Source organism: Leptonotus elevatus, chromosome 9 (assembly GCF_054856555.1).
Source record: "Leptonotus elevatus isolate MCC_2025b chromosome 9, RoL_Lele_1.0, whole genome shotgun sequence".
Classification (NCBI taxonomy): domain Eukaryota; kingdom Metazoa; phylum Chordata; class Actinopteri; order Syngnathiformes; family Syngnathidae; genus Leptonotus; species Leptonotus elevatus.
Genome location: NC_141247.1, coordinates 1,863,075 through 1,877,754, shown reverse-complemented (window position 1 = coordinate 1,877,754; position 14,680 = coordinate 1,863,075). Strand labels below are relative to the sequence as shown.

Here is a 14,680-nt window from a genome sequence, read left to right as displayed (position 1 = left end):
TAGTTTTCACTAGTCACCCCTTTTCAAATCCAAAATGTAAGACAGGATTTTCGAACAAGACCGATTTCTGCATAAAACTGATATAAATAGAATATCTGTCTAGATGTTTTTTTAAAACAAGTGTTTTAAGACGTGTCTTCTTTCAAACCGACATTATAGTTATGGTTTAATCTTACACTGTTTAGCTCTCATGCAAAAGTGCACACATTGCACAGCACTTTGTCTTACACACAGGACTACAATCGAGCCATGCAGATCTTTGTGAATTAACTCTCCTAATGACACGATGTGCTCTCCCCCACAGTCATAGTACCCCCACCAACTTAGCTTACACTTTGTATCAGTAAGGGGAGTTTTTTATGTAATTTTAAATTGTGTTTAAAATTATGTTGCAACTGAAACGTACCAAAAACGGGATTTTACTGTAATCCCAATGGGACATTTCAGGTTAAATAATGGTTAAATTATAAAAACGTTCTTCATGATTAATTTTGAGGTATACAATGTACACAAATTCTACAAATTCACTGCACAACACTGTTTTGATGCTGCAGACTGAAAATGTTTATTCTTACCATGCTTACCTACAGTAGCATAACACTCAACAATAAAAGTTAGCACAAATAATTCTTACTACTGTTAAGTGTAGAGCAAATAAAAACAACTGCATGAAGTATTTTCAGTTAAGCACGTATGCTTCCACGGCAGTGCTTATCCAATGTGTGTATTAGTGTAGTCGTTGGCAAGCTGGGGCTTTGTAATGACAAGGAAGTAACCGCCTTATCTGTGTCTGAAGGTATGAAGATGTGTGTAGATTTTTGTGTTTAATGCTTTGCAAAAAGTGTGAGGCTCAGTCTGTGCCTATTAGTGTGCAACTCTTGACAGGTGCGTGCTCTTTGAGTGTAAACATCTGTAATTGTGTGGAAATTGTCATTTTAGTGTCTAAACAAATGTAAAAAAAAAACGCTTATAATATTTTTCATGTGTAATGTATGACTTGATATTAGTTTTTCAAATTCTATAATACAAACCATCTTATCGCATCTTTGTCTTACCTTATACTTCTTGTTCTACGGTTTCTAAAATACAATCTTTGTGTTGTGTTTGCGCATGTTTTTCCCCTCACCAAGATGGAACTGACTAGAACTTTTCCCCAGCATTTTTAGCCCCATACCAAGCCACTCCCTCCGATCACATGATTCAACCTCATTATTATTCACTCGATCTAGGGGGTGTGCACCGGATCTGGAAGTTGACCAGACATTGTTAACTTTTGAACCCACATCCGCATGATATCTGCAAAAAACAGGTATCAACACCATGTGCACGTCATCAATCATCATGACAATAAGGTATTCATGTAGGGTCATAAATCTTGATTAGGAAACCCCCCTCCTTAATCTAATAAGGAAATTCCCCCTTAATCTAATTAGTAAATTCCCCCTTAATCTAATTAGTAAATTCCCCCTTAATCTAATAAGGAAATTCCCCCTTAATCTAATTAGGAAATTCCTCCTTAATCTAATTAGGAAATTCCTCCTTAATCTAATTAGGAATATCCCTTCTTAATCTAATTAGGAAATGCCTCCTTAATCTAATTAGAATATTCCCCCTTAATCTAACTAGAAAATGTCATCGATCAAATTTTGACAGGTAGGGAAACGTAATACTCTCTCTACCCTAATACAAATCAAATGAAACACGAGCCAAAGGAAATAGGAAAAATCTTTAGAGATTACTATCGAAAACATTATGCGCAGCCGCAAGCCACAGACCAGGACAAAATTAAAACCTTTTTAGACAGTTTAAATTTACTCTCCATTAGAATTGAGCTAAATAAGCGCTTAACAAGTCAAATTACTAATAAGGGGATACGGATGGCGATCGGTCGCTTAAAAACAAACAAGATGTCGGGAGGTGATGGGTTTCCTACAGAATGGTTAAATTTTTTTAAAAAAGAACTATTGCCTGTCCTTCACACAACATTCAATTGGACTATGATTAATAACATTACAATTGCACACGACTGCACGTCTTGTAAACTTATTTAGAGTCTTGAAAATAATAAATAAATTGTAACGCAACGCATTTCACATACAATAACGATAACGGCTTTTCAAATATGGGGAGAATAATTAGATAGTCCGTTTATGAAAAGAGAACAGACAGACGCAAATGCCTCTTGCATTACCAGCCAAATTGGCTAGTAAATATTTATGACCACACGCAAAAATTACTTTTAACCCAGTTCCAGTAGGGACAGTTCTGTTACACGTAACTATTTTTTACATCACAGCGATAAGTGCCCCCTATTCCTAATACATTGAATACCATATAATAAAAACTGACGACACAAGATGCTTTACAAAAAGCCTTATTGCTTCCCAGCGTACTGACGTCACCCACTCGCACTGTTGTTCACATGCTAAAAATACATTTCCTGGTTTGGAAGAGAGCGAGATTTTTACAGCGCCAAGCCAAACAAAATACAGTTTTATGAAAAGTATGACAGCCTCCGCGCCGGTTGGAGGATGGCGATGTCCCCGGTTTCCCGCCGCAATTAGTGCACGGCTCGAGGGAGGTACACCGGCGGCGTCCTCACTCGCTGAGAGCCGTCACCTGCCTTTTACATGTGCAGTACACAGTCGCTAAAACCGAGAGGTCCGTCTTCCCCCACCAAATGGAATCATGCTGGTAGTTACACGGCTTTACCTTTACGGTAAATATACATTTTAATTTGTAACACTAACGCTAATGGCCAAAATGTAGCAAGCATTACTATGCCGGTTTGTTCACAGACGGAGACAAAAGTTCTTTGCACTGATGTTTACTGTGGACTTGCTTAGCTTTTTACACCACAGACACACCGTAGAACTGGTGAGACAAACAAATGATCTACAATTAAATAAACTTAGCTTCACAAATATAGAAAAACATAAAATACAAATAAAACATATACATACCACTTTGTCCTGCTAGTGAACAAACAGAGGGGTACTTATTTGACCATATTAGCTTTACTTTAGTATCTGCAACTTGCGTGAGGTCGAGCGTTCTGCGAGCTGCATCGGACTACTGCTTTGCTATACTAGTGGAAAACAGGAAGTGGCCTAATCGTGGTCTAAAATTTAAACATCTAAATTTTACCCTTTTAATCTAACTTGCAACTAATTATTAACAATATAGTCCTACAAATTACACAAAGCTAATGGGAAAATAAAAATGCACATAAAAAATAAGTTGCGCACCATATTAAACTTTCAATTAGAATACTGTATTTTCACGACTATAAGGCGCACTTTAAAGTTTTAAATGTTCTCAAAATCAACGGTGCGGCTAATAGTGAGGTGCGCCTTGTGTGTGAAAATCTGACTGACTGTGAGAGGACTTACGGCACACTTGCTTATATACAAGAAAGGCGGACCTGACTGAGGACAGACATGAGAGCACGGAAGAGTGAACTTGGTGAAGTTCTCCAGCCCCTCCTCTCCCCCTGCCCCACCCCCCACCACCACGTGTTCGCTCTGCCAATCGTGATTTGTTGTGTTCAAATATATACTGTTGGATTATTAACATTGTTTTTCTGTTTCAATATATATTCTTCAAAGTGTTTTTGATTTTAGTTAGATAAATACAACTGTTACCCATATGGTAGTTAGACTGTGGTCTGTTTTCTTTCCCCCTAAGGGAGTGAGGTGTCTGACTTAATCTGAATAAGGGGTGTCGGAATCTACAGGGCAGATATGCGGGAATCTCTGGTGCGAAGCTGCTACAGAGTTCAATTGTTTATCTAGGAAGCCAATAATTTACCTCACATCTGTTAAGGACTGAAAGAACTCAATGGGAGATGGCCTGATTGTATTTCTCTTTGCTGACAAAACAAGATCAAAGTCTCTCTTTCATCCCTTGGGGGGCTATGCTCTATCTGGGGTGTTAGGGGGGTTTCTGGTACAGAGGAAGTGTTTGCTCCATGTCCTGAGATAAGGAGAGGGGGTGTGTAGACTTGTTTTGACAGGAAATGTCACATGTTCTGATAGACCAAATGGTACTTTTTTTCCAATGACAGGGGGTGGGGGTACACTTGTGTATATATGCATGCATGAACTTTGAGAAGAACACATTTGTGGGTGAGCTGCATGATTGAGCAGTAGCTCCAAGTGGCTTTCAGAATCTGAAATAAAGCTGGCAAACTTGTTCACAGATTTCAACTTTGAATTTATTTGAACACGCAGAAATCAGAGAAATGATTTCCAACAATACCATGGCGCTAAAGCATGCATGTGTCTTCTTTTTTTCTATTTTGCTTGTTTCCGAGCTTAACGAGCCACTTACAAGATAATTGTTTGATTGACAGCTCCCTCCAAAACAGAGCGGTCTGCTCAAGCAGGGAGTGAGAGAGATGGAACATTCCAAATGCAAAGGGGTGTCTGGGCTAAACTACTACATACAGTAGTATATTGTTTCCTTTTTTTCCTTTCTTTTTCAAATGCTTTATTAGACAACGTGCACTTACAGCAACAGACATTGCAAAAGTCACTTTGAAGTAGAGCAAGTCTACACAATGTAGCTAAACAGATCACACAACATACTAAAGACACCAGATTGTTTTTTTCCCACGCATCCCCTTTCCTTCCTTATCTCCGTGACTCAAATGCGCACTTTCAGCTGCTGTGAAAAATAAAGTTAGGTAAATGCAGAGCTTGCTATCATTCCGGGAGGCTGGCGAACACAGCTTTACCAAGACTAGGAGGCAGCACCGTGCAAGTTATGCCACAATTTGTCATTGGATCGTGAATGCTTGGGCGAACGCAAAAACCGGCATAATTTTTGAGGACACGACAACAAGATTCACTCTGACAATGAGACGGAGTGTTTGATGGCGAAGTTGCCCAGTTGTTTGTTTCTGATACAGAAGATCATGAGGACTATGACTGATTTGTGGATTAGGATTGATTAAAAGCAACGTGAGTACATTGTTATATACTTCAAGTACAACTGAACTCACTGTTTACATTGTTACTTCAACTGAACTCAGTTTTGTTCCGTTTGCTGCCTTTTTAAAAAGATGCGCTAGCACTAGCATGTGAGAATACATCTTGTACTGAGCCTGCTGATTTTAACCGATCCGTACACTGTTTGTACAGACCAATCAAAAAGCGGTCTTGTGTTTGGGGGACCAGGAAGCGCCGACACCAGGGGAAACAAACAAGCCTAACTTGGACAAATGGACGCTGCAATTAATTTTGTTCTTGCACAATAACAATAACTTTTTGGATGTGCCTATGACGAGAACGAAGGCGACATTTTCATACATTGCCGTGATTGGTCAAAACGAAAGTTAGGTAAATGTGCACAAGATGCCGCATCATCCAATCAGCTCAAAGTATTGTACAGAATGTACCGCCTTTCCTGAGCAAATCACCGTGGAGCAGTCCCAGATTGATATTGGGGAGAACTCCCTTGAGTGAATCACAATTATCAATCTGGCTATTGCCTCTGGCTATATCCATTCATCCATCATCTACCGCCTATCTGGAGTCAGGTTGCGGGGGCAGCAGATTTAGCAGGGAAGCCCAGACTTTCTACTCCCCAGCCACTTCAACCAGCTCCCCAGTGAGGGAACCGCCATGGGCTCTTTCCCCTACAAGCAGCCAACATGCTCTACATTTTGCATGCGGCTATGTGAGGCTGCGTTGCTTTGGTTGCCAAATAAGTTACTTATCCGCCACCATATAAAGGCTCGTTCATAAAAGGAACTTTGATTAATTTAAATTGTTCAGGTACAACACTGCAAACCAGTTTTACCCTGCCTCTCACCCACAGTCAGTTGGGATTTTTCCAAGTCTTGGTAATTAGCATGAGCAAGCTTTAGTTTTTTTAACTTTAATAAATGCAACGTTTGTTCAACATATACAAAATTCAAGCAGTCTCAGGACAGCTACTATCATTGCCCAATACTGTGTGCTGATATAATGACTCAAATGATTTCAAAACATGAAAACATAATTCACATATTGTGTGCCTTAGTGCAGTGAAAGTCAGACCACAAAAATACAGTAAAAAAAACAACTATCAAAAAAAGCTTCACAGAAAAAAAGACAAGATTAGATTTTATTGTTTCAATGCACATTATTACTCAGTACAATATACTGTAGATCTGTGTTTACTACGACATAAAGCAATGTTGTTTAGTAAGGGTTATTGAAAAAAAAAAGTCTACAGGTTATTACTGAAGTAAAACACATAAGCAGCATTGACAAATTCAAGTTTGAATCCTTGTTGTTCAAGGCACTGGTTTGAACTTACTACTGTTTGACTGGTAAAGGGAGCTGTAATAAGTAATGAGTCCAAAGACCTAACTTAGGATGTGATTGCCATTAGTGCTCTGCAGGGACCACTTCCAGAAGAATCTGTAAACTGCTGTTAATAGAATCTACACACAGGGGGGTAAGGGGCGGGGCGGGGAGAGAGAGAGAGAGAGAGAGAGAGAGAGAGAGAGAGAGGGTAAGTGTACAAGAGTAACTTAATGCATTAATGTTGATGTTAATCGCTTTTCACAAACCAAACAATATTCAAAATTCAGTCTTTTATCTTATTAAAATTAAAGGGACCTGGACCATGACATATTATATTGTGGTCTTAAACGATTTAAAAGATTTATAGTGGGACCATGGGACTGGCAGCTCTTTGGGCAAGGCGAGGAACAAGGGCAGAGTCAAGAAGTGAAGCTCCATCATGACTTTGAAGTCAGAATTCTGACTTTAAAGTTATAATTCTGAGAATAAAGTGAGTATTCTCACTTTAAAGTCAGAATACTGAGATTAAAGTCAGAATTCTCACTTTTCAAAAACAGAATTCTCACTTAAACTCATTCACTCACATCCATTTTTCACTGAAGAAACCCACTTCGCTCCGGTCTGTTTCACTGGATTTTGACTGATTTTCAAGGCTAAAACATGGAACCTACCAAAAGAAAGATTAGAGTCTCTTCTTTCATCAGTATATTTGTATCTGTTTCAGTTTTGCAGCAATTAGCATTAGACTATAGCTAAATTTCATCATTATTCACAAACCTGTTGAAAACACTGGGAAAAAGCTTGTTATTGCATGGCCCTGGTTGATCTCTTATACTCTCCTGCCACGTGCTGGCCGATTTTTGTAATACCTACCATTTCTTTAAACTACCTCTTCATGTCAGAAGCTGTATCAAAGCCATCTGTATGCTCTAGCATAAAAAAAATTAACGTATAAATATGTTTTGGGGAGTGCAGGACAAATTATTAAAAACATATTTATACGTTTTTGGGTTTGAATGAGTTAAAGTCAGAATTGTGAGAATAAAGTCAGAATCCTGGCAACTTCTTTTTTTACTCTCTTCACTGGCCCTAATCCTCTTTTCAACCCTAATCCTTTTTTCAACCTTTGATATCAACATTCTTTTAATATCTGTAGTTGTGGGGCTGTGATTGCAAAAGCTTCTGATATTGGTATTTAGGTCACAATGGAACAATGCACAAAATATAAAGTACTGAAAACTGAATTTTGGATATAAAATCAATAACTATAGATTATATCATGGAACATGTATGTTAATGCATATTCATTTAACGATCCATTTTCCAATAACCGCTGTTTGAGACTTACCTAAAGCATTTTGCACCCACTTGGGCCTGCGGTTGAACTGTACAAAGATGTAGTAGGCTGGGATCCCCGTCAGGGAAATGGCAAATCCAATGCCTGTGTTGAGTGGGTCTGAGTACAGCGAGAGGAAGACCATAAAGAAACAAGTAAGGCTGAACACCACTGGGATGATAATCGGTACCTGGGCAGAAAACAACAGTGAATAAATAGGTTTATATGTCTACAAACACAATTCATAATCAGGTTGCAGATGTTTGCCGGAGTATTATACAACGGTGTTTTAAACACACTTAGCAAGAAAAAACAAACAAGATGAGCTTTAAAGTCGGCAAGATGACATTTTAATTTCCTGCCGACTTTAAATCTCGTCATGCTGACTTTAAAGCCTGTCTTGTCTTTTTTATTATTATTATTTTCAGGCCATCATAGGAATGCCATATTTTGAGTTGAATTGTTTTATTTCCTTCTTTGGATTTCCTGATAAAACTGCTTTGCACGAGTGTTGCGTTATGATCCTCCTACATCTGCCCTGTATACTTACTCATGTTTATTCCAAACAGCTGTCATCCTCTTTCACGTCATATCCAGCTGTGTCTTGTTATCATCCATCTGTGTTAAAGGACCCATATCAAGCTATTTAAGCCCTTCCACAGTTAACTATGGGCAAACGGTATATGTTTGTTTTCTACTCACAAAAAGTTAGGGATATTTGACTTTTAGGTGAAATTTATGGAAAATGGAAAAACTCCACGCTACTGTGATATTATATCATGAAAGTAGGACATTTAAGTAGAAAGGAGTCGAACAACGCTTGTATATGCAGTGATCACTTCGTGAAAGGTAAGGCTACAGTAATGAAACTACTACATAGCTTAATAAAACTCTCAACAGGCCAGTGTGATATTACTGGAAACATAGCTAACCGTGATATTACTATGTGGAGTTTGTTCTACAGCTTGTGTGTCCATGCAAGGTGGCTGTGTCTTTGTTTTTAGCAATGCTAGCTACGTTAGCTATCACGACGAGTGGTTCTTAAATTGAAGTCCTTCCAGGAAGGCCACAACATACTGATGGAAATATCTACTTATACTTAAGCATTGGTTCATTCACAAGACGTTTACATAATTACAGAACGTAGATACATGACTGATGAGTCTCTTTTTGACCGTTTAAGTCATTTAAGACCAGTCGTAACAGTTAGCCAGCTAGCTTGTAGCCTGACGCCAGTGGTACGTTTGTGTACATTTGAGTTGAAATAAGAATGATTCGGAATCACATTTACTCACCCGAGCAAAAACAAGACGGCAGTCATTCAGTGCTTTTTTTAAATCTGAGTTTGCTGACCCAACCGCACTCAAAATAGTTGTAAGCCTCCAGGCTTTTATACGCCTTCATTTGGCTAGCGGTGTAGTATGATGTCTGGAGGACGAGGTCATTAGTGATGTCAATACTAATATTGCCTTTACACCAGGCAAATCCGACACGAGTTCGGAAAAATCTCTTTTGCTCAGAGTGTAAGGATCATATCCGACATATTTTACTATTTTTAGAGCGTATTGGCTACGTCCAGGCTCACTCAACGGTTTTGCATAGTTGCTTTCCATCATTTTTAATGGGTGTTCCCTACTTTCTGACCTCCAATTGAATTTCGCGCGCCGCCTGAATCACGTGGGCATTGCAACCCTCCTATATACAGTATACTGTATTCTTATGTGCTGAAACTTAAATTTAATTCTAAATTTAAACTTCTGGATTCACTCGTGCATAAGTTGCTTATTCTTTCTTCGCTGCAGCAGCTTTACTTTTCCCCCACACAGAATATGATTTTAATGTATATGCCCGCATTAACACCTCCAATTCCAAGGGAGAAGCAGTAGCTTTTATTTCTATGGTGACTTAATATATCGGTACCAAATGCAAGGGTCATGGCTGTTCATATATGGTATATTTATTTCTTGTACTCGTGTTTCAGGTCTTTTTCTTTCCTTCAGTGTTTTGAGTTTTTTTAAGGTGCTTTGTGGAGTTTGTCACCTTTTTTTTCTGGTCCAAAGCGTAACTGCAGCCTTTGTGACAAGCTTGTACATGGTGTGCATGCGCTCGAATAAATTCTTCGTTTTTTTAGTTTTCTTGGGGTCTGAGCAAGGGTTTGGACTGTGTTCTGTTTTTTTCCTCAAGTTTTCATCCTAATTGTGTGGTACGCTATCACTAAATGTCCGTGGGGATCGAGTATGACATCACCACCAAAGAAGGGAGCCGTCGACCCCGGCCAGGACTGGGCAAGACAACCCCCCCAGGCCGCGGCAGCGCCAGGGCAAAACCCCCGGTCCCCAGGAGTCCGGAGCCCCCCGCATTAACATAGATACAAACAAAACAGTGCAAAAGGGAATATGAAGATGCATGTGACCCTTTATACATGCCGGAGAGCAAACCCAGGAGCCCGGAGCCCCCCCACCCCAACACGGCCCGCGCCCGAAGCCCAACGCAACAGAACGGGCCACGGCAGGCCCACCAGGCACCCCACGACCCCCTCCCGCCCCTGCTGCTGGCAGCAACGGGGTTCCTGACCGTAAAGACACAACCATTAGTTAAATGCCAAATACAGAAACAGCAATATAAGCGATGTGGTGGCTCTCGCGAACAGGCAGATATCAAGTTACCAGATTTAGATTGAAAGATTCTATGTACATAGACCATGTTTGTATAAATTTTGATATTTGGTTTTTATTCGAAGCAGAGATTTTTTTCCATTAAAATGTGATTTATGAGGAGCTTAGACCATTGATAAAAAATGTCAGTTTTTTAATTGGTATTTTTGAAGCAAATTTGTATATGATTAAAACATATTATCTGAGAAAAGATGGTGGAGATAAACCTACAACCAAAACATGTGACCCTTTATACATGGTTTGTTAAAGGGGTAAACGAGCCTGTCAAAAGAGGCAAGGTACTATCACATCTAAAGTCGCGCAAAGCGGATGTTGTCTTTTTGCAAGAGACTCATTTGAATAATGATTCTCATAATAGGCTTGGATGTAAATGGGTAAGCCACCGTCTTCGCCCTACAACTCCCCTCCAATTTTAATGCACCACACAACTGTGGGGGGGGGGGGGGGTGCCTGGCGGGCCTGCAGTGCCCCTGGCGGGGCCCGGGGGTCGTCCTTTGGCGCTGCCGCGGCCTGGGGGGCCCTGAGGTGTTGCGCTTGCTCTGTCCTGGCAGGGGTCGACAGCTCCCGTCTTTGGTGGAGATTTTCATGCATGCCAGATCCACCACACCAGCATCTATCTAAACTCAGACGCAATCTGCTTCTTCCTCAGGTCATTGAATCGGTGGAGGCTGGTGTCTGTGGATCTCACTCTGCTTCGTTTGTCCTTCCTTCCTTTCCTCAGTCTCCTTTGGTCTCTTGAGGTCTCCCTGATTTTTTGGATTTGTTGGAATTTAGATGTTTCTGGGGTTGGTGAAGAATTCTGGTTGGTGGCCCGGTGGGTGGTGTCTGGTCGGTGCTGGATTTCACCTTCCTTTGTTTTCTTTGGTCCTTCCTCGGGTCTCCTGACGGCGGTGTTCGGTTTAGGTGAACGGTATGGGATTTATTTTTAATAGGTTTTTGGTGAACTAACGAATACACACACGCACGCACGCACACACACATGCACATACACATACTCACCCACATACAAAAAAAAAAAAAGAGCAATGATGATGACATTACCGAATGAACAATACTGAGCTCTTTTAGAGAAAAATAAAATGGGTAAGCCAAGTATACCATTCAATAATTTCTGCAAAAGCCAGGAGTAGCAATACTTAAGAGGAGTGCCCTTCAGACATCTGTCCACGTTGGCAGATAAGAACGGCAGGTAAACGTAAACGTGGTTACGGGAGAGATGCATTCCACTCCGATTATATTCCTGAATATTTATGGGCCAAATTTTGATGATCCAGACTTCAACAGAAAGGTATTTACATTTATTCCAGTTATACCTAACGCTAATTTGGTATTTGGAGGGGACTTTCATTTAGTGTTAGACCTATACTTAGACAAGTCCTTCCCAAAGAAACTTACATTAGGTAGGGGCAGTAGTTTTGTTAAAACATACTTGGAAAATATGACAATCTGTGATGTATGGCGGACTTTGAATCCATCAGGGAGGGAGTACTCTTTTCATTCCTCTGTGCATAATGTTTATTATAGGATCAATTATCTTTTGGTGGATAGAAGAATGTTTCCATATGTGAGTAATGTTACTTATCATAACATTATTATATCTGATCATTGTCCTGTCACATGTTCTCTTACTGTATCTAATTTGGATAGAACACACAGACGTTGGAGGTTTGATACACAGTTATTGGATCATGCTAAATTTCAACAATATATAAACTCTCTGATTGCTTTATTCTTTGATATAAATGACACCACTGAGACATCACCGGCTGTATTGTGGGAATCATATGAAGCCTACACATTAGAGGATGTATAATATAATTTCAAGCTTCACAGAACAAATTGAAAAAGGCAAAGCAAATACAACTAGAAAAGCAGATACGGGACTTAGATGATGACAATGCAAGGTTACCTACTAAAGACAAGTATCATACTTTATGTGCATTGAAGTATAAACTTAATGAGATACTCTCCAGCAATATTAGTAGAGCATTTACATATGTCAGACAAAAACACTTTGAATTTGGGGACAAGCCACACAAATTATTAGCGAGACAGTTGAAGAAGTTGGAAAATGATAAAACTATTCATAAGATTTGATCTGCAAGTGGGAATCTCCTTACCTCATACAAAGACATAAATAACAAATGCAGGCAATTTTATGAATCTCTTTATACTTCAAATGCACATGCTGAATTTTCTAGACAGCTATAATCTGCCTGTGCTGGATGAGGTGGATCGTGAGACCCTTAATGCCAAGATAACAAATGAGGAAATTGCTAAATCTATTGGCTTGCTGAAAACTGGGAAAAGCCCCGGGCGAAGATGGGCAGGGAAATTAGTTTTATAAATATCTGAAAATTTAACTTGTTCCATACTTGCTTAAATTATATAATTACGCGTACAGCGAGAAGTCTCTGCCACCAACACTTAACGAAGCAGTTATCACCGTACTTCCTAAAAAGGGCAAAGATTTGGAGGAAGTGGCTTCTTAAAGACCTATCTCCTTATTAAACTCAGAGCAGAAAATTTTGGCAAAAATATTGGCGAGTTGCCTGAGTTAAGTGATGAATAAACTGGTGCACTCTGACCAGACTGGCTTTGTACAGGGCAGACACTCCGCTAGCAACCTTCGGCGTTTGTGTAATGATATTTATTCTCCCAAGTTACAGAACGACTTGGTAATACTCAGTTTAGATGCCGAAAAGGCTTTTGATCAAGTGGAATGACCATACATTTTTGCCGTCTTTCAAAAACTTCAATTGGGTCAAGATTGTATTTCATGGATAAGACTACTGTATAAAAATCATGCTGCCAGAATTCTTACAAACCACACATTATCTACTCAGTTTAAGCTTTGCAGAGGGACTAGACAAGGATGTGTTCTCAGTCCACTACTGTTGAAAAAATGGAAGATCAGGAGTGGCTGAAGCAACACTTTAAATAAAATGACTTTGAAATTTTGATTGTCATTCATATTTTCTTTGAGATTGTGCTTGGTGTATACTGAGTGTTTATAGTTGACATTGTGCACTGCTTAGTGCACTGAATGCTTGAGGAACAACATTTTCTGCACAGAAAGGCACAGTCGATTTCTGGTTTTTTTTGGAAACAACTTCCCCAGCCTTAGACCACCATGAATAGAACGTGATTGGATGACGTCACCACTGTCAGTGCGGTATCTGATTTAGTTGTCCTATTAATTTAACAAGTGGGATTTAATTGGTTTCTGTAGCACTGCAAAGATTATGCATAATATCAACAAACATCATAACTTTGCACGAGCATGTAGCATTAAAAGCTCTGTTGAATCAGACGATGAACACGGAACGTGAGCGTATTTCACCTTATTTGGTGGCACGAAATAGAAATGCTCCCACACTTGAGAACGCTTCCTGGATGGCTCCATCAGTCAAAATGTTCAAAACTCCAGATGTCAAACAAGCGACAGCTATTTGTAATGTACAATATGTGAAGAACACAGACATGATGCCTCTGAGGTGTTTCAGCCAGTTTAAATGCACTGAGTTTCATGCCAAAGTTTCAAAGCCCCGCCTATCAAACCAAAGCAGTCAGGTGACTCGGTCAGTGACGTCAACTGAAGCTCCGGCCCACTGCTTCACTACAAGCCGCCTATCGAGTTCAAAGCGTGCTTCGGAGCGTCAGTGTTAAAGGTAGCACCAGTGTGAGTGGCACTGGAGGCAGTGTGTGTGAGTGTCTTGTGCGGGAACTTGACTACATGACTTGGGGGAAGCGGGAATCGATCAGCGGACCTGCTGGTTACTGGTTGACTGGTTCTACCTCCTGAGCCACAGCTGCCACACAATTTAACTAGGAAGTGAGTGATCTGTACTCTTAGCTCGGTCTGTGAATATTTTTTTTAAAACTTCAAAGTAAATTAAAACAAAGGAACAGAGGCCTGTAAAACATTTACGGTTTCCCAGGAATGCAACAACCTGGGAACACGATGAGCTGATTCTTTATCACATTTGGAAGCCTTGAGGATTCTTTTCAACAAAAATACACTGAAAAGCAAAAAGTGTGTCAATACTGACCTTAAAGGGGCGTGGGATGTCAGGCCGGGTGTATCGAAGGTAGATTAAACCAAGTACTACCACACCAATTGATAACCACCGCAGAAAGCTCATGAAGTTTAGCAGGCTCTCGATGTCTCCCAGAAACAGCTCAAGAATGGTCAATGGATACTGCACACAGAATTTTTAAAGCATTGTATGACTCTTTTACAATATACAACATTCAATTGTAATAGTCGGAGAGACGAAAGTGCCCACCACTTCCATCTCTCCATCCGTCTCTCCAGGAAAACACAGACCGAGAAGGACCCAATGGACGAAAACCTGCTTCAGTCGGTGCTC

General features: G+C 40.0%; 1 protein-coding gene across 3 annotated transcripts in view; it reads right to left on the bottom strand.

Moving 5' to 3' along the window:
* Positions 1–4,191: 4,191 nt before the first annotated feature.
* slc7a11 (solute carrier family 7 member 11) overlaps positions 4,192–14,680 on the bottom strand; it is a 44,813-nt gene continuing 34,324 nt past the window's right edge. For 2 of the 3 annotated variants that reach the window (XM_086085172.1, XM_086085173.1), the window contains exons 10-12: positions 14,360–14,509; positions 7,645–7,822; positions 4,192–6,433 (exon numbers count right to left, since the gene is read on the bottom strand). In XM_086085172.1, coding sequence (XP_085941298.1) covers positions 6,378–6,433; positions 7,645–7,822; positions 14,360–14,509 — 384 coding nt within the window. In that variant the 3' untranslated portion in view covers positions 4,192–6,377. The remainder of the gene's footprint in view (positions 6,434–7,644; positions 7,823–14,359; positions 14,510–14,680) is intronic. The other variant, XR_015095984.1, reaches the window with a different exon arrangement.